This window comes from Ascaphus truei, chromosome 10 (assembly GCF_040206685.1).
Source record: "Ascaphus truei isolate aAscTru1 chromosome 10, aAscTru1.hap1, whole genome shotgun sequence".
In the NCBI taxonomy this organism is placed as follows: Eukaryota; Metazoa; Chordata; class Amphibia; order Anura; family Ascaphidae; genus Ascaphus; species Ascaphus truei.
Genome location: NC_134492.1, coordinates 65370557 through 65392501, shown reverse-complemented (window position 1 = coordinate 65392501; position 21945 = coordinate 65370557). Strand labels below are relative to the sequence as shown.

The 21945-nt window shown below is 47.2% G+C and overlaps 1 protein-coding gene across 6 annotated transcripts in view; it reads right to left on the bottom strand.

Moving 5' to 3' along the window:
• LOC142504024 (pre-B-cell leukemia transcription factor 1) overlaps positions 1–21945 on the bottom strand; it is a 174822-nt gene that overhangs the window by 19082 nt on the left and 133795 nt on the right. The window contains exons 4-8 of one of the 6 annotated variants that reach the window (XM_075617131.1): positions 19238–19428; positions 17543–17678; positions 16497–16545; positions 7041–7112; positions 1159–1271 (exon numbers count right to left, since the gene is read on the bottom strand). In XM_075617131.1, coding sequence (XP_075473246.1) covers positions 1159–1271; positions 7041–7112; positions 16497–16545; positions 17543–17678; positions 19238–19428 — 561 coding nt within the window. Of the gene's footprint in view, positions 1–1158; positions 1272–7040; positions 7113–16385; positions 16546–17542; positions 17679–19237; positions 19429–21945 lie in introns of all 6 variants that reach the window. The other 5 variants (XM_075617129.1, XM_075617130.1, XM_075617134.1 and 2 more) reach the window with 5 other exon arrangements.

Here is a 21945-nt window from a genome sequence, read left to right as displayed (position 1 = left end):
GTATTGGTGTGTCATGTAATGTGCTATGAGATCCCTCCTATCACTCTGTGTTAATGCTCCCCACGTCTGACATGGAATCCCTCCTATTACTCCATATAAATACTCCCCTTGTCTGACATGGAATTCCTCCTATTACTCCATATAAATGCTCCCCGCATCTAACATGGAATCCCTCCTATTACTCCATATAAATACTCCCCATGTCTGACATGAAATCCCTCCTATTACTCCATATAAATGCTCCCCGCATCTAACATGGAATTCCCACTATTACTCCATATAAATACTCCCAATGTCTGACATGGAATCCCTCCTATTACTCCATATAAATACTCCCCATGTCTGACATGGAATCCCTCCTATTACTCCATATAAATGCTCCCCTTGTCTGACATGGAATCCCTCCTATTACTCCATATAAATACTCCCCATGTCTGACATGGAATCCCTCCTATTACTCCATATAAATGCTCCCCTTGTCTGACATGGAATCCCTCCTATTACTCCATATAAATACTCCCTATGTCTGACATGGAATCCCTCCTATTACTCCATATAAATACTCCCCGCATCTGACATGGAATCCCTCCTATTACTCCATATAAATACTCCCTATGTCTGACATGGAATCCCTCCTATTACTCCATATAAATACTCCCTATGTCTGACATGGAATCCCTCCTATTACTCCATATAAATACTCCCCGCATCAAACTCTGAGAGCTGCCTTACCTTCCTGGTAATTGAAAGTGGGCCAATTTAACATCAAATGGCCAAGCGTGGGATCTTGATACACAGCCTTCATACTCTCCTGCAGTAACAGTGGTACCGGTACTCACTGTAGAATAATAACAGTACACTAACCAGCCCTGCTGTCATTAGCTCCTCCGCTGGCGCTATTATACGACACATGTCTTTTGGCCGTCCTATTGAAGTGACTCTTCAGCATTTCTCACTGACCTTGACTCGTGATGTCGCTAGAGCAAAGAGTTATTGTAACAGCCCTACTATAAACAGCCCTCTCGGACTCTCTCTACAACACCGTCTGCAGCAGCAAACCCTCGGTGTAGAGGACCACAGGAAGGAACTGCTGCTGCCACACACTGTGAAATGCCACCAACGCCTCTCTCCACCCATGGGCCATGTGACGGTCCCTACCTGTGACTGTACGTTGGCTCCAACCTGGGCACCTTGGTAAGAATCCCCATTGAGAGACTGCACGCTCATGAACAAATCTCCAGAGTTTGACATGTTAAAAGAACTGGAAGAACCTGGAAAGGAAAGAGTGAGGCACCAGAATCAAAGAAAGCAAGAGGCTCCAACCCCCCGGAGAGCGCAAGGAAAGAGGAGGCAGAACATGCAGGGTCATATCCGAGAGGAGACATACAGCAGCAGGAGACAGAGAGAGACAGAGAGAGACAGAGAGAGAGAGAGAGAGAGAGAGAGAGAGAGAGAGAGAGAGAGAGAGAGAGAGAGAGAGAGACAGAGAGACAGACAGACAGACAGAGAGAGAGAGAGACAGAGAGAGACAGAGAGAGAGAGACATACAGCAGCAGGAGACAGAGAGAGACAGAGACAGAGAGAGAGACAGAGAGAGAGAGAGACAGAGAGAGAGAGAGACAGACAGAGAGAGAGAGAGAGACAGAGAGAGAGAGAGAGACAGAGAGAGAGAGAGAGACAGAGAGAGAGAGAGAGAGAGAGACAGACAGAGAGAGAGAGACAGAGAGAGAGAGAGAGACAGAGAGAGAGAGAGAGAGAGAGAGAGAGAGAGACAGAGAGAGAGACAGAGAGAGAGACAGAGAGACAGAGAGACAGAGAGAGACAGAGACAGAGAGAGACAGAGAGAGAGACAGTATGTTAGTGCAGATGGAAAAAAGAAAAATAGGGCGAACAGAGTCTCCGCAAGCCATGAAAAGGGAGAGGAAGGAGGGGAGCTGGTTTAGTAGGGGGAGGATCTGTTACTCTCAGACAGGTCAATCAGGGCATGGTTAGTACAAAGGATTTGTTCACTGAATTTGCATCGGGACAGGGGGAACTAAACCTAGGTTTCTGGGCACCAGAATTGGAAATGCCAACAAGGCCGACTGGGCGATGAATGTGCCACGGGGGCAGGTAAGGCCAGATCTCCATCTCACCGACTGCATACGCCTAGTATGAGCAGTGCTCTCGTATCATTGATATGCAGCGGTTTCATACATGTTACGTGTGATATCAACCCAAAGACAAAGCCAATATGAGAAAGCATGTGTTATTCAGTAGTAACAGTACTGCAGTCTGTAGGACATGTCACACCCTGTAACTATGTCACAATCTCATTTCTCATATGATAGAATCCTTGCTGCACGGATTCTGTACACTGCCAATTACCCAGAAACTTTAATCATATCATAAAACGTCTTTAAATTATTACTTCAACCTCACACTGGGAAGTCTCTGTATAATGCATGTCCAGTAACAAAGTGCATCTGTGTATTGCGTGATCGTCCAGTAACAAAGTCCTGCCTTGTTACAGGCACTGCATCCGTGTAATGCGTGTCCAGTAACAAAGTCCTGCCTTATTACAGGCACTGCATCCGTGTAATGCGTGTCCAGTAACAAAGTGCTGCCTTATTACAGGCACTGCATCTGTGTAATGCGTGTCAAGTAACAAAGTCCTGTCTCATTACAGGCACTGCATCCGTGTAATGCGTGTCCAGTAACACAGTCCTGTCTCATTACAGGCACTGCATCCGTGTAATGCGTGTCCAGTAACACAGTCCTGCCTAATTACAGACACTGCATCTGTGTAATGCGTGATCGTCCAGTAACAAAGTCCTGCCTCATTACAGACTACATCCGTGTAATGCGTGATCGTCCAGTAACAAAGTCCTGCCTCATTACAGGCACTGCATCCGTGTAATGCGTGATCGTCCAGTAACAAAGTCCTGCCTCATTACAGGCACTGCATCCGTGTAATGCGTGATCATCTAGTAACAAAGTCCTGTCTCATTACAGATGTCCTGGAAGAGGATTGTTTATTTCTGTGTATTTTCCTGCTCTCAGGCTGCCAGCCCTCCCCAGCTAAAGTGACAGGTTTTCCCTGCTCTGAAGCAGCCAGAGCTGTGTATAGTGCAACATAGTTGTTACAAGTAATCCCGTTTTACACAGCTGCTAGTCAGTTGCCATGGCAACCTATCAATACTCACAGTGTGAGATTGGGTTAGCCCTCTCCCCCTGCTTTATCTGCTCATTGCTATGCCCCTTAGTGTATTCCTGTCTGACAGGAAAGTGTGCTCCCTCTTTCCCAACAAGCAGCCAAAGTGAGTAGACACTTCTTCCCCTGCTCCCTCAGAAAGGAAATCCTTTTTACCTTCCCCTCAGAGAAGCACTTCCCATAGCAGGACACCTTCCTCTCATAGGTTATTCTCCTGACACGAGAGACTAGCGAGCACAAGCCTCATATAGAACTTTTATATTTCTGTTAAGTCCCTCAATAAAGTTGAAGAAAATAGAAGGACTTTGTGTGCTGTAAAAGGGGACGAGTTAAGCTACATGGACTTACACACATGCTACAAGTGACCCTAGGTCCAGAATAACAGATACTGCATCCGTGTAATGCGTGTTCAGTAACAAAGTCCTGTCTCATTACAGGCACTGCATCTGTGTAATGCGTGTTCAGTAACAACATCCTGTCTCATTACAGGCACTGCATCTGTGTAATGCGTGTTCAGTAACAACGTCCTGTCTCATTACAGGCACTGCATCTGTGTAATGCGTGTTCAGTAACAAAGTCCTGTCTCATTACACGCACTGCATCCGTGTAATGCGTGTTCAGTAACAAAGTCCTGTCTCATTACAGGCACTGCATCTGTGTAATGCGTGTTCAGTAACAACGTCCTGTCTCATTACAGGCACTGCATCCGTGTAATGCGTGTTCAGTAACAAAGTCCTCTCTCATTACAGGCAATGCATCTGTGTAATGCGTGTTCAGTAACAAAGTCCTGTCTCATTACAGGCACTGCATCTGTGTAATGCGTGTTCAGTAACAACGTCCTGTCTCATTACAGGCACTGCATCCGTGTCATGCGTGTCCAGTAACAAAGGCCTGTCTCTGTACACACTGCATCCGTGTAATGCGAGTCCAGTAACACAGTCCTGTCTCTTTACAGACACTGCATGCATGTAATGCATGAGCGTCCAGTAATAAAGGCCTGTCTCTTTACACACTGCATTTGCCTTCATCGGATGATCGGACATGAATAAAACGTACGGTAAATGGGAATCAGCAATCTGAAATCCCTGCGAGTGAATGTCTGAGCTCGCGCGCTATTCACAGCTGGAGAAGGTCACTGCAATTGTGTGTGAGCTCTGATTGAAGGACAGAGATATCTCAGAGCACCTCTCCTCTCTAACCATCTGATCCACCTTGTTATTCTATCATTTTACAGGCCAATCGAGTCCCTGCCCAGATCCTCAAATCAGTTCATCCTGAAGCACAGGAGCAGGCGAGTAATGTGCTAATGGGAACCTAGAAACCTTCCGGCATTGCAGAGGAGGGACAGGGATTTCTCGGTATTACATTAGGTTAGGCCCAGGACCTGATCAATTGCACATACGATCAGTACAGAGAACAAGCTCAGCAAAGAGTCACACCATGATAAGACATAAGGTAATAAAGCACAAGCTTAATGCCAGACACACGAATAAACATTAGAATAAACACCACCCTTCTCTCCTCCTTCTCCAGCACTCTTCTTACATAAGATGGGACTCGTCTGACTATTGCCCAATGGTTCTATGTCACACAGGAGTAAGGCCATTTCAGTAACTTCTACCGCAGCTGCTGAATCACGACACACACTACTAACTCACACGGGCAAACTCAGTGTCTTATTTATATGCCTGTGCAAACTGGAACACAACCTTTAGAGAAATTATACCTGGAGTCAGTGTACTAACTCACACCAACAAGTCTATACCTGGAGTCAGTGTACTAACTCACACCAACAAGTCTATACCTGGAGTCAGTGTACCAACTCACACCAACAAGTCTATACCTGTAGTCAGTGTACTAACTCACACCAACAAGTCTATACCTGGAGTCAGTATACCAACTCACCCCAACAAGTCTATACCTGGAGTAAGTGTACTAACTCACACCAACAAGTCTATACCTGGAGTCAGTGTACTAACTCACCCCAAGTCTATACCTGGAGTCAGTGTACTAACTCACACCAACAAGTCTATACCTGGAGTCAGTGTACTAACTCACACCAACAAGTCTATACCTGGAGTCAGTGTACTAACTCACACCAACAAGTCTATACCTGGAGTCAGTGTACTAACTCACACCAACAAGTCTATACCTGGAGTCAGTGTACTAACTCACACCAACAAGTCTATACCTGGAGTCAGTGTACTAACTCACACCAACAAGTCTATACCTGGAGTCAGTGTACTAACTCACCCAACAAGTCTATACCTGGAGTCAGTGTATTAACTCACACCAACAAGTCTATACCTGGAGTCAGTGTACTAACTCACCCCAACAAGTCTATACCTGGAGTCAGTGTACTAACTCACCCAACAAGTCTATACCTGTAGTCAGTGTATTAACTCACACCAACAAGTCTATACCTGGAGTCAGTGTACTAACTCACACCAACAAGTCTATACCTGGAGTCAGTGTACTAACTTAGACCAACAAGTCTATACCTGGAGTCAGTGTACTAACTCACACCAACAAGTCTATACCTGGAGTCAGTATACCAACTCACACCAACAAGTCTATACCTGGAGTCAGTATACTAACTCACACCAACAAATCTATACCTGGAGTCAGTGTACTAACTCACACCAACAAGTCTATACCTGGAGTCAGTGTACTAACTCACCCCAACAAATCTATACCTGGAGTCAGTGTACTAACTTAGACCAACAAGTCTATACCTGGAGTCAGTGTACTAACTCACACCAACAAATCTGTACCTGGAGTCAGTGTACCAACTCACACCAACAAGTCTATACCTGGAGTCAGTGTACTAACTCACACCAACAAGTCTATACCTGGAGTCAGTATACCAACTCAAACCAACAAGTCTATACCTGGAGTCAGTGTACTAACTCACACCAACAAGTCTATACCTGGAGTCAGTGTACCAACTCACATCAACAAGTCTATACCTGGAGTCAGTGTACTAACTCACACCAACAAGTCTATACGTGTAGTCAGTGGACCAACTCAAACCAACAAGTCTATACGTGTAGTCAGTGTACTAACTCACACCAACAAGTCTATACCTGGAGTCAGTATACCAACTCACACCAACAAGTCTATACCTGGAGTCAGTGTACTAAGTCACACCAACAAGTCTATACCTGGAGTCAGTGTACTAACTCACACCAACAAGTCTATACCTGGAGTCAGTGTACCAACTCACACCAACAAGTCTATACCTGGACTCAGTGTACTAACTCACACCAACAAGTCTATACCTGGAGTCAGTGGACCAACTCACACCAACAAGTCTATACCTGGACTAAATATACAAACACAAACAACAAATCTATACCTGGAGTCAAAGATGTTACATACTATTGTACAGCGGTGCTTTTTTGTCATTGGATGGGCTTCTGGTTGCAACCACGTCTGCTAATGTAATATGTGAATATGACAGCGTTCCTGAATGTTTCTTTGCTTACTAATCAATGGGCACAGAAAAGGTCTGTGTTTATTTAGACAGAATGTGGCAGTAACCTGCGAGAGTCCATACAGCCCCACTCAGGGGCCTTCACATTCTGACCTGTTTTTACGTGGGAAAAATAAAATATGGCGCCTGTAAGTTGCCTTTAGAAGATGGGTGCCTCTGTGTGAGGTGCAGGAGGCCCCCTTCTCTGACTCCCGAGCCAACATCCTCCCGTTACCAAAACCGCCGTATGAACGGAGACAGACGAATGGAAACGGTGATCTGAGCAACACAGAATTAAACATCACCGGCGAGCGGAGACCACAAAACAGCCACGAAACTCACACCAAAGTCCCGCGGTCCGTGTGTACTAACCGAGGTTCTGTGGCGACAGGAACTGCATTTTGTTTTGTGGCGGTGCTGCCGTGCGCTCCGTCTGTTTGCTTCCTGGATGAAACACAACACAAAACCAGCAATTTCAAGGATATCAGCCCCTGAGCGTGACACGGGGGAGGGGGCATTTAATTACAAGGTTAATTAGCACCGCGGTGCAGCTGGGGTTGGTTGACCAGATGGCTTCAAATGAACCTCACATGCTCTTCAGTCATCATATTGAGGAGAGGTGTGATGAAACGTGTTGGGTCTCGGATGGTCCTACACTCCCCTCTGTGTTTCCATCCCCTTTTTCCTCCCTGTGCCTCTTCTACTTAAGCAATAACACTGGCATTGTGCAGAGTGGAGCGGCAGAAGTGTGCAGTCGGAATCCCACCCCGGAGGTGGCAGCAACTACTCTCCAGTTGTTTGTTTGATGTAACTTGTGCCTCCGTACATATTGGGTTTAATGTCTCCCTAAGGGTTGTGATCTCGAGACTGTCTGCTGAGTAATATTAACATACTGCACCAATCCTACGTACGGTGTCACGGGCAATACTTTCACAAGTCGAACCAGTGATTAAGAGGTTAAACTGAGACTCAAATGACTGTCTCTGACTTCACTGAATAACCATGAAAACTAATATTGAATCTAATAATAAATGTGAGGATGCATCTTTCAGGTGGGAGAAAGTAAGATCACAATGTATCAGTGAAGTCCAGTGTGGAACCATCTGGTGAAACCGGGAGAAAGATGGCGGCTCTGAGAGATCACATCAGGTGGAGATGGGGGCGCAGGGGGGGGGATGAGGGGTTTTGATGGATGCTAAATACTGGGTGTTAGTTAGGTGTGGATAGCAAGCAGCAGTCACGCGTCACACTGAGCATTTCACTGTGGGCGCCAGGGATATGATTGTAGGGTTTGGGGACTGAAGAAGTGAGAGATAGTGAGTTTAATTAAGCCAATTAACACCAGCACATGTTCTGCACACTAATAGCTCAAATGATCCTGACTGTTCATGCCGTTTTACTGCTTTGTTCGCATTGCAGACTGGAGGCTGACGTGTTTGCACGTTAGCGGAGAGCTTTGTAGGAGGCGCCTGCACTTGTACGGAGAGTGGGAGGGGACACAATTGGTCAGGTCTCACAAAGTTGAGGTTGGTGACTCTCTGGTCGGGGGTCACGACCCAGATCTCAGCCATTCCGGACCCAAACTTCCTCTGACTGTCTCCAAAACCCCCCACTGCTGTAATGTGCTGTCCCGCAGACTCAGACAACTTCCATCTCTACTCCGTCTCGCTGCTGTAATGCAGCTCATAACATAACCTGTCAGATCACCCTCCACACTACAAAGATATCACAGCTCTGTCACTGTCACCAAGCGCTGAGTGACCCAGCCCATGCAGGAACTACACTATATTATGGGACTGCTGCTTAATATACTGTCATCCGGCTCTGAACAATCACACGCCGGATACACTGATCTATGGAAATATACCGTGTTTTATAGGAAGGATATATTGTCACTATACTAAGGATAACAGCCCATGTTTACTAAGCAGTCTTCTGGGATGACACTTTCCAGCGCTGGGAGATATCTTATAGCCCATTGGCTTAAATAGACTGTAAAGCAAGGGTGGGCAACTCCAGTCCTCAAGGGCCACCAACAGCCACCTGTGCTGAAGCAGGGATATCCTAAAAAAAAACCTGACCTGTTGGTGGTCCTTGAGGACTATAGTTGTCCACCCCTCCTGTAAGGGGTTTTCCAGCGAAGGTCCTTTATGGTAGAAGACTGCTTAGTAAATATGGCACACCGTGTCCCTATATCAAGGATAGTGTTCCTATAGGAAGGATATAGGATGTTGCAGCCATACTGGTCCTGGAGAGAAGTAGATGTAGGCTGCGATACCTTTTAGCGGGACACCTTCACAGTTCTTTATAGAAGCTTTTCAACCTCTGACCTCAAGAACTTCATCCCCTAAAATGTATCACTGAACCTATATGAAGGACAGACTGTCTGTGCTAACGATGCCATGCGACCTTCATACTTTGACATTATACCTGACCTCTGCGGCTTGTCCCCAATTTCTAATCCCTTGTGCCCCCTCAGACATTTCCTCCTGATTGCGTTCCTTTATTCAGGGACGTGGGACGGCACGGACACTACAATTTAACTGCGCGCTCAGAATACCGGTACATTCTATTGTCGCACCGCGAAGATCTCAACGGGATCCACATCCACCTTTCTATTTTTGGTACAGTGGATTGTATACACGTTGCCCTATTCCCTCCACCTTAAACACATGGGGTTTTTACACGGGGTACGGCACAGTACCACAACTTTCTCTACTGGGTTCTGAGCTCTCCCTGTGCCAAGATCCACCATCCTACCCCCAGTACCACCGACTCTACCCATCACACAGAGCACTGTGCCCTCTGTGTGCCGATACTATGCTGCCATACACATGCCCAGTAATCCTGCCACTCTCCCCCCGGACCACAAGTGCAGTCTCCCCTCCAAATCACGACCACAAAACCCTTCCAGGTCTCTGTCATTCACCCAGAGCAGCATTTATTCCACGTGGAGAAAGCACAGGAGCAAGTGGCTTGATCGTCGTGTTTGTAATGCAGGGTTTCACTTCTGCCGGCCCCGCTGCGATATACACTGAGACAGAGTATGAAGATGGAAGGATACATTGGGGAATGGAAGAGTAAATGTTGGACCCCCCAGAGTTCATTACCGGAGAGCTCCAATTTTGACAAAAGCGAGCTCACTGTGGCCCCCTCGTGCCCCCAATCGTGTATCAACCCATGGGACGAGCTCTGCGGCTACTGCCGGCATGGAGAGGCCCAGTACCATTATACAATGGACCCACAATATGAGACACCCTTTTACTGCAACAGAGGAGGGTGTCGCTAACCCTATTAAGTTACAGAATAACACGTACTTAACCCTAAATCAAAATCACCTACTTATCTTCTCCTTCCGCACATCCTTAACCTCCCCCCCAAAACCTCTCCCTCCCCAAGCCTTTAATCTCTCCCCTCAACGCCATTAATCTCTCCCCTCCACGTCCTTAACCTCTCCCTCCCCGCGTGCTTATCCTCTCCTTCCCCGCATCTTTAACCTCTCCCCCTCCACGTTTGTAACCTCTCCCCTCCACGTCTGTAACCTCTCTCCCCACGTTCGTAACCTCACCCCCTCCACGCCCGTAACCGCCACACCCATAACCTCTCCCCCGCCATGCCCTTAGCCTCACCCCCTCCACGTCCGTAACCTCTCCCCCTCCACGTCCTTAACCTCTCTCCCTCCACGCCCTTAACCTCTCCTTCTCCACGCCCTTAACCTCCTCCACGCCCTTAACCTCTCCTTCTCCACGCCCTTAACCTCTCCTTCTCCACGTCATTAACCTCTCCTTCTCCACGTCATTAACCTCTCCTTCTTCACGCCCTTAACCTCTCCCCCTCCACGCCCTTAACCTCTCCCCCTCCACGCCCTTAACCTCTCCCCCTCCACGCCCTTAACCTCTCCCCCTCCACGCCCTTAACCTCTCCCCCTCCACGCCCTTAACGTCTCCCCCTCCACGCCATTAACCTCTCCCCCTCCACGCCATTAACCTCTCTCCCTCCACGCCCTTAAACTCTCCCCCTCCACGTCCTTAACCTCTCCTCCTCCACGCCCTTAACCTCTCCTCCTCCACGCCCTTAACCTCTCCCCCTCCACGCCCTTAACCTCTCCCCCTCCACGCCCTTAACCTCTCCTTCTCCACGCCCTTAACCTCTCCCCCTCCACGCCCTTAACCTCTCCCCCTCCACGCCCTTAACCTCTCCTCCACGCCCTTAACCTCTCCTTCTCCACACCCTTAACCTCTCCCCCTCATGTGCGTAACCTCCCCTGGCAGAATCCGCACAGGTGACGCACACATGGCTGGGCGCTGGGGTTGAGCAGTTGCACACGTATATATAATGGGGACTGAAACAGAAGGGAATGAAACAGCGGACGTATCGATGTGTACAACATGATCTCGTTATTATGAGGATCCCAATGTAAGGGGCGGCATTATTTTCTTACACCTTTTAGACTACACAAAAACATAAAAAAACACCCTTATTGTGAGCGAAATCTCTGCATTTTACGTTGTATCTGTGTTAGCAAGAGAACTCTGAACGGTCAATTCATCGGGAGTTTTAAAGATGGCTGTCCTTTTATTAACACTCACAAAACGGGGTGAGGTTAGTACCGGCTGATTGTTACTTTGGGTCACTGAGTGATTTCAGGAGCAATAATCAGGAACAACAATCCTAACACAACAACCCTAACACAACAACCCTAACACAACCCCAATTTGAAGGGATGAATCTACTGTGTGTTCTTGGTGCACAATATTGAACCCTTTATACTGTTATACTGTCGCAACGTTTGCACACTGACTGAGAGCCGAGTTCTGAGGTTCTGAGTAAGAGACCCAAAATGTTGAAACACCCGTCTGTGAGCAGGGTTACTGGCTCTGCACTTCTGTAACCCAGGCTGTGTGGAAAAGCTGCGTAATGCAGCAGGTATACGCTTATAGGGGCTCCATGTTATAATGGACATCACGCGAGTGATGTGAGTGACTGAGTGACACCGAGTGCTCATTTGCATGTCATTTCCCAGTATCCCTGGCTGCAGTGGAAGCAGTGTATGCTAAGAGATAATGGGGAAGGGCAGGGGACGTGTGAATGGGCTCACACGCGGGGGTTGGGTTTGCTGAACGGGGGAAGGGTTTTGTCACGTTTTGACCCACAATAACTTATAATAATTTGAGGTTCTAACATACAAACTGGAGAGGGAAACTCCCAGGAAGTGCGGTAAGGTGCGAGCGGGACCGGGCATTGTATGGAAACGATTCATGGCGGGAGATGTAACCATTCAGCGCTAAAACCCAGCCAGACTTTTACCCACTATTACCTGAATGAGAACAAACGTGTGAAGTGAAACAAACATAAGAACATCATGATCACATCGGCTGAATACAGAGACAGCAGGGGTCTAACCCACAGACTAGCAGGGAACGCAAAGAAAAGACATAAACAAAATGTCTAACATAACTGAGAGGGGGGGAGAGAGGGGGGAGAGAGGGGGAAGGAGAGGAGAGGGAGGGTGAGAGGGAGAGGAGAGAGAGGAGAGAGGGGGGGGGAGAGGAGAGAGAGAGGGGGGGGAGATAGAGGGAGGGGGAGAGTGAGGAGAGATGGAGGGAGAGGAGAGAGGGGGGAGGAGAGAGGGGGGACAGAAGGGGACAGAGGGGGGACAGAGGGGGAGAGAGAGTAAGGGAGAGGGGAGCACAGATAGGGGGAGAGAGAGTTGAGGGCATAGAGAGGAGAGAGAGGGGGCATAGAGAGTTGAGGGAGGGGGGCATAGAGAGATGAGGGAGGGGGGCATAGAGAGACCAGGGAGGGAGGCATAGAGAGGAAAGAGGGGGGCAGGGGGCAGGGAGAGAGAGGGCAGAGAGAGGTGAGAGGGGGGAGAGAGAGGAAGAGGGGGGAGGAAGAGGGGGGGAGACAGGAAGAGGGGAGGGGAGAGAGGAAGAGGGGGGAGATATAGAGGAAGAGGCGGGAGAGATATAGAGGAAGAGTGTGTGAGTAGAAGGAAGGAGAGCGAGAGAGTAGAAGAGAGAGTGTGTGTGAGAGAGAGTAGATGGAGAGAGAGAATGAATGAGGGTGAGTAGGAGGAAAGAGAGTGAGTGAGAGTCGGAGAGTAAGTAAAAAGAAGGATTGTGAAAATGAGTGTGTGTCAGCAGAAGGAAGGAGAGTGAGTGTAGAAGGAAAGATAGTGAGTATAGGAATGAGAATGAGTGAGAGTAGAAGGAAAGAGTGAGTGTAGGAATGAGAGAATGAGTGAGAGTAGTAGGAAAGAGTGAGTGTAGGAATGAGAGAATGAGTGAGAGTAGAATGAAGTAGAGTGACTTAGTGTAGGAATGAGAGAGTGAAAGTAGAAGGAAAGAGAGCGAGTGTAGGAATGAGAGTATGAGTGTTAGTAGAAGGAAGGAGAGTGTGTGTAGGAATGAGAGAATGAGTGAGAGTAGAAGGAAGGAAGGAAGGAGAGTGAGTGTAGGAGTGAGAATGAGTGAGAGTAGAAGGAAGGAGAGTGAGGGAGTGTAGGAATGAGAGTATGAGTGTTAGTAGAAGGAAGGAGAGTGTGTGTAGGAATGAGAGAATGAGCGAGAGTAGAAGGAAGGAAGGAGAGTGAGTGTAGGAGTGAGAATGAGTGAGAGTAGAAGGAAGGAGAGTGAGGGAGTGTAGGAATGAGAGAATGAGTGAGAGAGGAAGGAAGGAAGGAAGGAAGGAGAGTGAGTAGTAATGATATAATGAGTGAGAGTAGAAGGAAGGAGAGTGAGTGTAGTAATGAGAGAATGAGTGAGAGTAGAAGAAAGGAGAGTGAGTGTAGGAATGAGAGAATGAGTGAGAGTAGAAGGAAGGAGAGTGAGTGAGTATAGGAATGAGAGCATGAGTGTGAGTAGAAGAAAGGAGAGTGAGTGTAGGAATGAGATGAGTGACAGTAGAAGGAAAGAGTGAGAGTAGGAATGAGAGAATGAGTGAGAGTAGAAGGAAGGAGAGTGAGTGTAGGAATGAGAGAATGAGTGAGAGTAGAAGGAAAGAAAGTGAGTGTAGGAATGAGAGAATGAGTGAGAGTGGAAGGAAGGAGAGTGAGTGTAGGAATGAGAGAATGAGTGAGAGTAAAAGGAAGGAAGGAGAGTGAGTGTAGGAATGAGAGAATGAGTGAGAGTAGAAGGAAGGAAGGAGAGAGTGTAGGAATGAGAGAATGAGTGAGAGTAGAAGGAAGGAGAGTGAGTGTAGGAATGAGAGAATGAGTGAGAGTAGAAGGAAGGAGAGTGAGTGTAGGAATGAGAGAATGAGTGAGAGGAAGGAGAGTGAGTGTAGAAATGAGAGAATGAGAGTAGAAGGAAGGAGAGTGAGTGTAGGAATGAGTGAGATGAAGGAGAGTGAGTGTAGGAATGAGAGAATGAGTGAGATGGAGAGTGAGTGTAGGAATGAGAGAATGAGTGAGAGGAAGGAGAGTGAGTGTAGAAATGAGAGAATGAGAGAGTAGAAGGAAGGAGAGTGATTGTAGGAATGAGAGAATGAGTGAGAGGAAGGAGAGTGAGTGTAGGAATGAGAGAATGAGTGAGAGTAGAAGGAAGGAGAGTGAGTGAGAGAATGAGTGAGATGAAGGAGAGTGAGTGTAGGAATGAGAGAATGAGTGAGAGTAGAAGGAAGGAGAGTGAGTGTAGGAATGAGAGAATGAGTGAGAGGAAGGAGAGCGAGTGTAGAAATGAGAGAATGAGAGAGTAGAAGGAAGGAGTGTGAGTGTAGGAATGAGAGAATGAGTGACAGGAAGGAGAGTGAGTGTAGGAATGAGAGAATGAGTGAGAGTAGAAGGAAAGAGTGAGTGTAGGAATGAGAGAATGAGTGAGAGTAGAAGGAAGTAGAGTGTGTGTAGGAATGAGAGAATGAGTGAGAGTAGAAGGAAGGAATGAGAGTGAGTGTAGGAGTGAGAATGAGTGAGAGTAGAAGGAAGGAGAGTGAGGGTAGTGTAGGAATGAGAGAATGAGTGAGAGAGGAAGGAAGGAGAGTGAGTAGTAATGATAGAATGAGTGAGAGTAGAAGGAAGGAGAGTGAGTGTAGTAATGAGAGAATGAGTGAGAGTAGAAGAAAGGAGAGTGAGTGTAGGAATGAGAGAATGAGTGAGAGTAGAAGGAAGGAGAGTGAGTGAGTATAGGAATGAGAGCATGAGTGTGAGTAGAAGAAAGGAGAGTGAGTGTAGGAATGAGATGAGTGACAGTAGAAGGAAAGAGTGAGAGTAGGAATGAGAGAATGAGTGAGAGTAGAAGGAAGGAGAGTGAGTGTAGGAATGAGAGAATGAGTGAGAGTAGAAGGAAAGAAAGTGAGTGTAGGAATGAGAGAATGAGTGAGAGTGGAAGGAAGGAGAGTGAGTGTAGGAATGAGAGAATGAGAGAGTAGAAGGAAGGAAGGAGAGTGAGTGTAGGAATGAGAGAATGAGTGAGAGTAGAAGGAAGGAGAGTGAGTGTAGGAATGAGAGAATGAGTGAGAGGAAGGAGAGTGAGTGTAGAAATGAGAGAATGAGAGAGTAGAAGGAAGGAGAGTGATTGTAGGAATGAGAGAATGAGTGAGAGGAAGGAGAGTGAGTGTAGGAATGAGAGAATGAGTGAGAGTGGAAGGAAGGAGAGTGAGTGTAGGAATGAGAGAATGAGTGAGAGTAGAAGGAAGGAAGGAGAGTGAGTGTAGGAATGAGAGAATGAGTGAGAGTAGAAGGAAGGAAGGAGAGAGTGTAGGAATGAGAGAATGAGTGAGAGTAGAAGGAAGGAGAGTGCGTGTAGGAATGAGAGAATGAGTGAGAGTAGAAGGAAGGAGAGTGAGTGTAGGAATGAGAGCATGAGTGAGAGGAAGGAGAGTGAGTGTAGAAATGAGAGAATGAGTGAGAGTAGAAGGAAGGAGAGTGAGTGTAGGAATGAGAGAATGAGTGAGATGAAGGAGAGTGAGTGTAGGAATGAGAGAATGAGTGAGAGTAGAAGGAAGGAGAGTGAGTGTAGGAATGAGAGAATGAGAGAGTAGAAGGAAGGAGAGTGAGTGTAGAAATGAGAGAATGAGAGAGTAGAAGGAAGGAGAGTGAGTGTAGGAATGAGAGAATGAGTGAGAGGAAGGAGAGTGAGTGTAGGAATGAGAGAATGAGTGAGAGTAGAAGGAAGGAAGGAAGGAAGGAGAGTGAGTGTAGGAATGAGAGAATGAGTGAGAGGAAGGAGAGTGAGTGTAGGAATGAGAGAATGAGTGAGAGTAGAAGGAAGGAAGGAAGGAGAGTGAGTGTAGGAATGAGAGAACGAGTGTGAGTAGAAGGAAAGAGAGAATGAGTGTGCGAGAGTACAAAGAAGGAGACCACGCGCTTGGTAGAGAGGAGGTAGAGAGGGGGGAAGCGCGAGGTAGAGAGGGGGGAGGTAGAGAGGGGGGAAGCGCTTGGTAGAGAGGGGGAAAGCGCTTGGTAGAGAGGGGGGAGGTAGAGAGGGGGGAGGTAGAGAGGGGGGAAGCGCTTGGTAGAGAGGGGGGAGGTAGAGAGGGGGGAGGTAGAGAGGGGGGAAGCGCTTGGTAGAGAGGGGGAAAGCGCTTGGTAGAGAGGGGGGAGGTAGAGAGGGGGGAAGCGCTTGGTAGAGATGGGGGAGGTAGAGAGGGGGAAAGCGCTTGGTAGAGAGGGGGAAAGCGCTTGGTAGAGAGGGGGAAAGCGCTTGGTAGAGAGGAGGGAGGTAAAAATAAAACAAAAAACAGCAACAACCGAAAGAAAATAAAAAAACATAAACTAACCAGCAGAACTGGGAGTTGAGGGCGAATTGGCTTGACTTCCGTGAACTGACACATTGGTAGCAGTCACAGCTGTTTTGGCAGCATAAATATTGGCTTCCTCTTGAAATTTACCTATGTTCTTCTTGTAGCGGATTCGCTTATTTCCAAACCAGTTTGATACCTGTGGCGAGTGCAAGATAAGGCAGCGCGTTATTCTTAAACACTTATGCGCAGTAATGGAAGAGTTAATCAGCAAGTGTATATATATATGTACTGTATATATGTGTGTTTATAAGTGGGTGAATATAAACATATGCACACACACGTATGTATATACGTGTGTGTGTGTGTGTGTGTGTGTGTGTGTGTGTGTGTGTGTGTGTGTGTGTGTGTGTATATATATATATATATATATGTATAAAATCAAAAAATATATAGATGATACCGTTCTGTGGCTAATGAAATGCTTTTATTTGTGCGAGCTTTCGAGATATCTCGCACAAATAAAAGCATTTCGTTAGCCACAGAACGGTATCATCTATTTATTTTTTGATTATTGAAGCTCGGCTAACACGGTACTGATACCTCTACATGTATATATATCTGTATGCATGCGCGTGTACATATGTGCTTTTGTGTGTGTGGGTATGTATGCGCGTGTGTGTGATAGATATATATATATATATATATATATATCACACACGTGTATATGAGAGAGCGAGATAGAGAGAGACAGAGATAAACATAACATAATATAATATACAGAACAGGTTCCAGAAAAGCAGTATTAATTGGGGGTCCCATCTGCAGAGTTTATCCAATCCCTCCAAAATACACCAGCACATGTCATGATTGGAGCCACTGACCCTCATGTTATTTTGACTCCTACATGGAAGAACCAGAGTGCCAGGGCCAGGATGCTGTCACCGGGCCCGTTGGTGTCTGTTCCAGGCTGGCAAAACAAACCCGGCACACACCTACTAAACCTCTGCACACCTCACTCTTCTGCGTCTGGAAGGAGCCCACAGTTACTTTCCGTCTGCGATTCCTCCGTGGACTGGACATGCCCCGGGACGTCAGTCAGATGGGCTTCCCGTGTACAGTGCGTGTGGGACGGATCGCTCAGACCCAAACACGACTCTCCTAGAGAGGCTCCCGGCCGCCAGGTGACCCCTTACCTGTGACACAGTGATTGCGCACTTCTTGGCCAGCTCCTCCTTGGCCTCCTCGCTGGGGTACGGGTTGCTGAGGTGGGAATAGAAATACTCGTTGAGGATTTCGGTGGCTTGCTTGTTGAAGTTTCTTCTCTTCCGCCTGCAACCCAAACACAAGCAAAGCTTCGTTAGAACAGACTCCTGGCTTTCTAGCTCCGGGTAACCATTATAAAGGCAATAAAATCAAAGCGGAAAAGGGAAAAGTATCTGTTCCCATTCTAATTATAGAAGGTAAGTGTTTCCATTCTAATTATAGAAGGTAAGTGTTCCCATTCTAATTATAGAAGGTAAGTGTTCCCATTCTAATTATAGAAGGTAAGTGTTCCCATTCTAATTATAGAAGTTATGTGTTCCCATTCTAATACTAGAAGGTAAGTGTTCCCATTCTAATTATAGAAGGTACGTGTTCCCATTCTAATTATAGAAGGTAAGTGTTCCCATTCTAATTATAAAAGGTAAGTGTTCCCATTCTAATTATAAAAGGTAAGTGTTCCCATTCTAATTATAGAAGGTAAGTGTTTCCATTCTAATTATAGAAGGTAAGTGTTCCCATTCTAATTATAGAAGGTAAGTGTTCCCATTCTAATTATAGAAGGTAAGTGTTCCCATTCTAATTATAAAAGGTAAGTGTTCCCATTCTAATTATAGAAGGTAAGTGTTTCCATTCTAATTATAGAAGGTAAGTGTTCCCATTCTAATTATAGAAGGTAAGTGTTCCCATTCTAATTATAGAAGGTAAGTGTTCCCATTCTAATTATAGAAGGTATGTGTTCCCATTCTAATTATACAAGGTAAGTGTTCCCATTCTAATTATACAAGGTAAGTGTTCCCATTCTAATTATACAAGGTAAGTGTTCCCATTCTAATTATACAAGGTAAGTGTTCCCATTCTAATTATACAAGGTAAGTGTTCCCATTCTAATTATAGAAGGTAAGTGTTCCCATTCTAATACTAGAAGGTAAGTGTTCCCATTCTAATACTAGAAGGTAAGTGTTCCCATTCTAATTATAGAAGGTACGTGTTCCCATTCTAATTATAGAAGGTAAGTGTTCCCATTCTAATTATAAAAGGTAAGTGTTCCCATTCTAATTATAGAAGGTAAGTGTTCCCATTCTAATTATAGAAGGTAAGTGTTTCCATTCTAATTATAGAAGGTAAGTGTTCCCATTCTAATTATAGAAGGTATGTGTTCCCATTCTAATTATACAAGGTAAGTGTTCCCATTCTAATTATACAAGGTAAGTGTTCCCATTCTAATTATAGAAGGTAAGTGTTCCCATTCTAATTATAGAAGGTAAGTGTTCCCATTCTAATTATAGAAGGGATGTGTTCCTATTATTATGATGGTATAAGGTGTGTGTTCCTATGATTATTAGGATTATAGAAGTTATGTGGTCCATTATTATTATTATATTAGGCATGTATGTGTTCCTATGATTATTAGGATTATAGAAGTTATGTGGTCCATTATTATTATTATATTAGGCATGTATGTGTTCCTATGACTATTCTGATTATATCAGACGTGTCCCTGTTACTATTCTAATGTCAGATATGTGTTCTTATTCATATGATGTGTTCCTATTATACGAATGTCAGCCCCGTGCTCCTGTGTCCCCGGCGCCCGGCGTCCCATGGTGGAGACGGCCAGGCCTCACCGTGCGTCCAGGAAGCGCGAGCGCAGGATCATGACGGCCTCGCACGTGCTCTGCTTCAGCTGCATCTGGATGGAGCTGAACTTCCGATGTATGATCCCCACCATGCGCTCGATCTCCTTGGGGGAGATGGGCCGGGTCCGACTCTGCTCCCGCAGCAGGTTCATGACGTGGGTGGTGAACTCATTGCAGGCCTAGGGGGAAGGAAGGGGGGAGCGGGAGGTGAGAAGGGACGTCTCCAGAGGCCCGGTCACTGTGATGCTGCACACATGAGAAAGCATGGAGCTCCCAGAGCGGGTCCGTGTGTACGTACCGGGAGCGTTGCACGCAAAAACGTGTATTGTTTAAGTGCACTATTAGTAAAACACTCATTAACACATCAACTCCAGCCCTCAAGGGCCACCAACAGGTCAGGTTTTAAGGATATCCCTGCTTTAGCACCGGCGGGTCAGTCAACGACTGAGCCACTGATTGAGCCACCTGTGCTGAAGCAGGGAAATCCTAAAAACCTGACCTGTTGGCCGCCCTTGAGAATTGGGGTTTGCCCCCCTGTACTAAAGTCCCCCAGCTGCAACGCTAGGGCAACATTCCCTTCAATAAATCCTGCAACGGGCTGCAACTAAATATATACAGGCATGTATACAGGCATACCCCGCATTAACGTACGCAATGAGTGCAGAGCATGGATGTAAAGCCAAAGTGTACTTAAAGTGAAGCACTACCTTTATCACTCCGGTAGAGGTAGGGTGCCGGTATTGCTGTTCAGGACGTGCCTGTGTCCTACTCACAGGCGCATGCGTGAGCTGCCGTTTTCCATAGGGGAATCAGCACGTCACACAACTACAGCGGTCTGTATGGCAGAATAAGTGTCCGTACTCGCGAATCGCGTGTACGGACACAGGGGAATGGTGCTATTGGAAATATGGCCGTACTTGCGAGGGTCCGTAAAGTGAAGGTCTGTATAGCGGGGTAACCGTATGCTGTACTGTTATGTTCCAGAATACAGGAGAACCGGAGCCAAGTGATGGCATGTGCTAAGGGAAGGAAGATTATACACTGTAGAGAGAGTGCGAGAGCCACAGAGCGAGCGAAAGAGAGCCAGAGAGAGCAAAAGGGAGAAAGAGAGAGCAAGAGAGAGCGAAAGAGAGCAAGAGAGCGAAAGTGAGAGACGTTATGTAACATTTCTATATATTTGAGAGAGAGAGTGGGAGCAGGGATAGGGGATGAGAGAAAGAGAGAGAGAGCACAGGGATAGAGAGAGGGAGAGAGAGAGAGAGAGGGGGCAGGGATATTGGATGAGAGAGAGAGGGGGGACAGGGATATTGGATGAGAGAGAGATGGGGGACAGGAATATTGGATGAGAGAGAGATGGGGGACAGGGATATTGGATGAGAGAGAGAGGGGACAGGGATATTGGATGAGAGAGAGAGGGGGGGACAGGGATATTGGGAGGGAGAGAGAGAGAGAGAGAGAGAGAGAGAGAGAGAGAGAGAGAGAGAGGGGACAGGGATATTGGATGAGAGGGAGAGAGAGGGGACAGGGATATCGGATGAGAGGGAGAGAGAGGGGACAGGGATATTGGATGAGAGAGAAAGAGAGGGGACAGGGATAGTGGAGGAGAGGATCTAAGTGAGTTGCTGCCCTGGATGAGTGAGGGGGCCTGTTAGAGACCTGTGAGGGGGCCTGCCGAGCTGCCTGCTGAAAGGTGCCCACGGAGGTGTCTGTCAGGGAACCTCCCTGCTACCAGTCAGGGACCTGCACGGACACCTTCCAGCAGGCCCCCTCGGGATCAGATTAGGTTTGCCGGCAGGATAGTGAGGGGGAGAGGCAGCAGGGGGGACAGGGATAGGGGAACAGAGGAGAGGATCTGAGTGAGCCGCTGCTCTGGATGAGTGAGGGGGCCTGTTAGAGACCTGTGGAGGGGGCCTGCTGAGCTGCCTGCTGAAAGGTGCCCACGGAGTTGCCTGTCAGGGCAAGCTCCCTTCTACCAGTCTACAGCAGAGATGTGCAAACTGGGGGGCGCAAGACTTTCTGTGGTGGGGGCCTAGCGGTTGAGAGAACCCTCGCCTCCCCAAAGGCATAATAAATTAAATGCAGTGGATTGTGTGAGGCCCCGGGAGCGAGCAAATCCAGAAAATTGACTCGGGGACATCCCCCACCGCGACCACGTGTCGGGGAGATTCCTCATTTTTAAGGGCCCACTGACGGACCTCTTGAGCGGACAGCATAAACATGGTCACAGATTTAGACTGCTTGTTTGTGCACCCCAGGTCTGAATCTCAGCAGCGCCTCCAAATGTAGCCCCCTTTTCCCCGTGTCTGGGAAACTGCCTGCGCTGCCATTACCTGAATGGCTAACAGGAGGCCTGATCCTCCACTGAAGGGAGCCTGGGGTTACCTTGTTCACTAACACACAGCGCCTCCACCTGAGAAGTAGGCCGCATGTAGGTATGTAGGCCGCAAGTGGCACCCCTCATATCGCTGGACTATTGTTTTAGTTCGTGCTGGCTGTGAAATACAGGAGGCAGATACCCCCTTGGCCCTGCATTTCCCGGAATCCCTGCCCATTGATCTTCCCAGATTTGCCCATACCCATGGCCACTTTGAATCCGGTGGTCCTGACAGAGGTACCGTATCAAGAGGAAGCTCCACGTCCTTCCTACACCCCAAGGGAATACAATGCCCTGCTCACGGGGCATTCTCTAATCTATT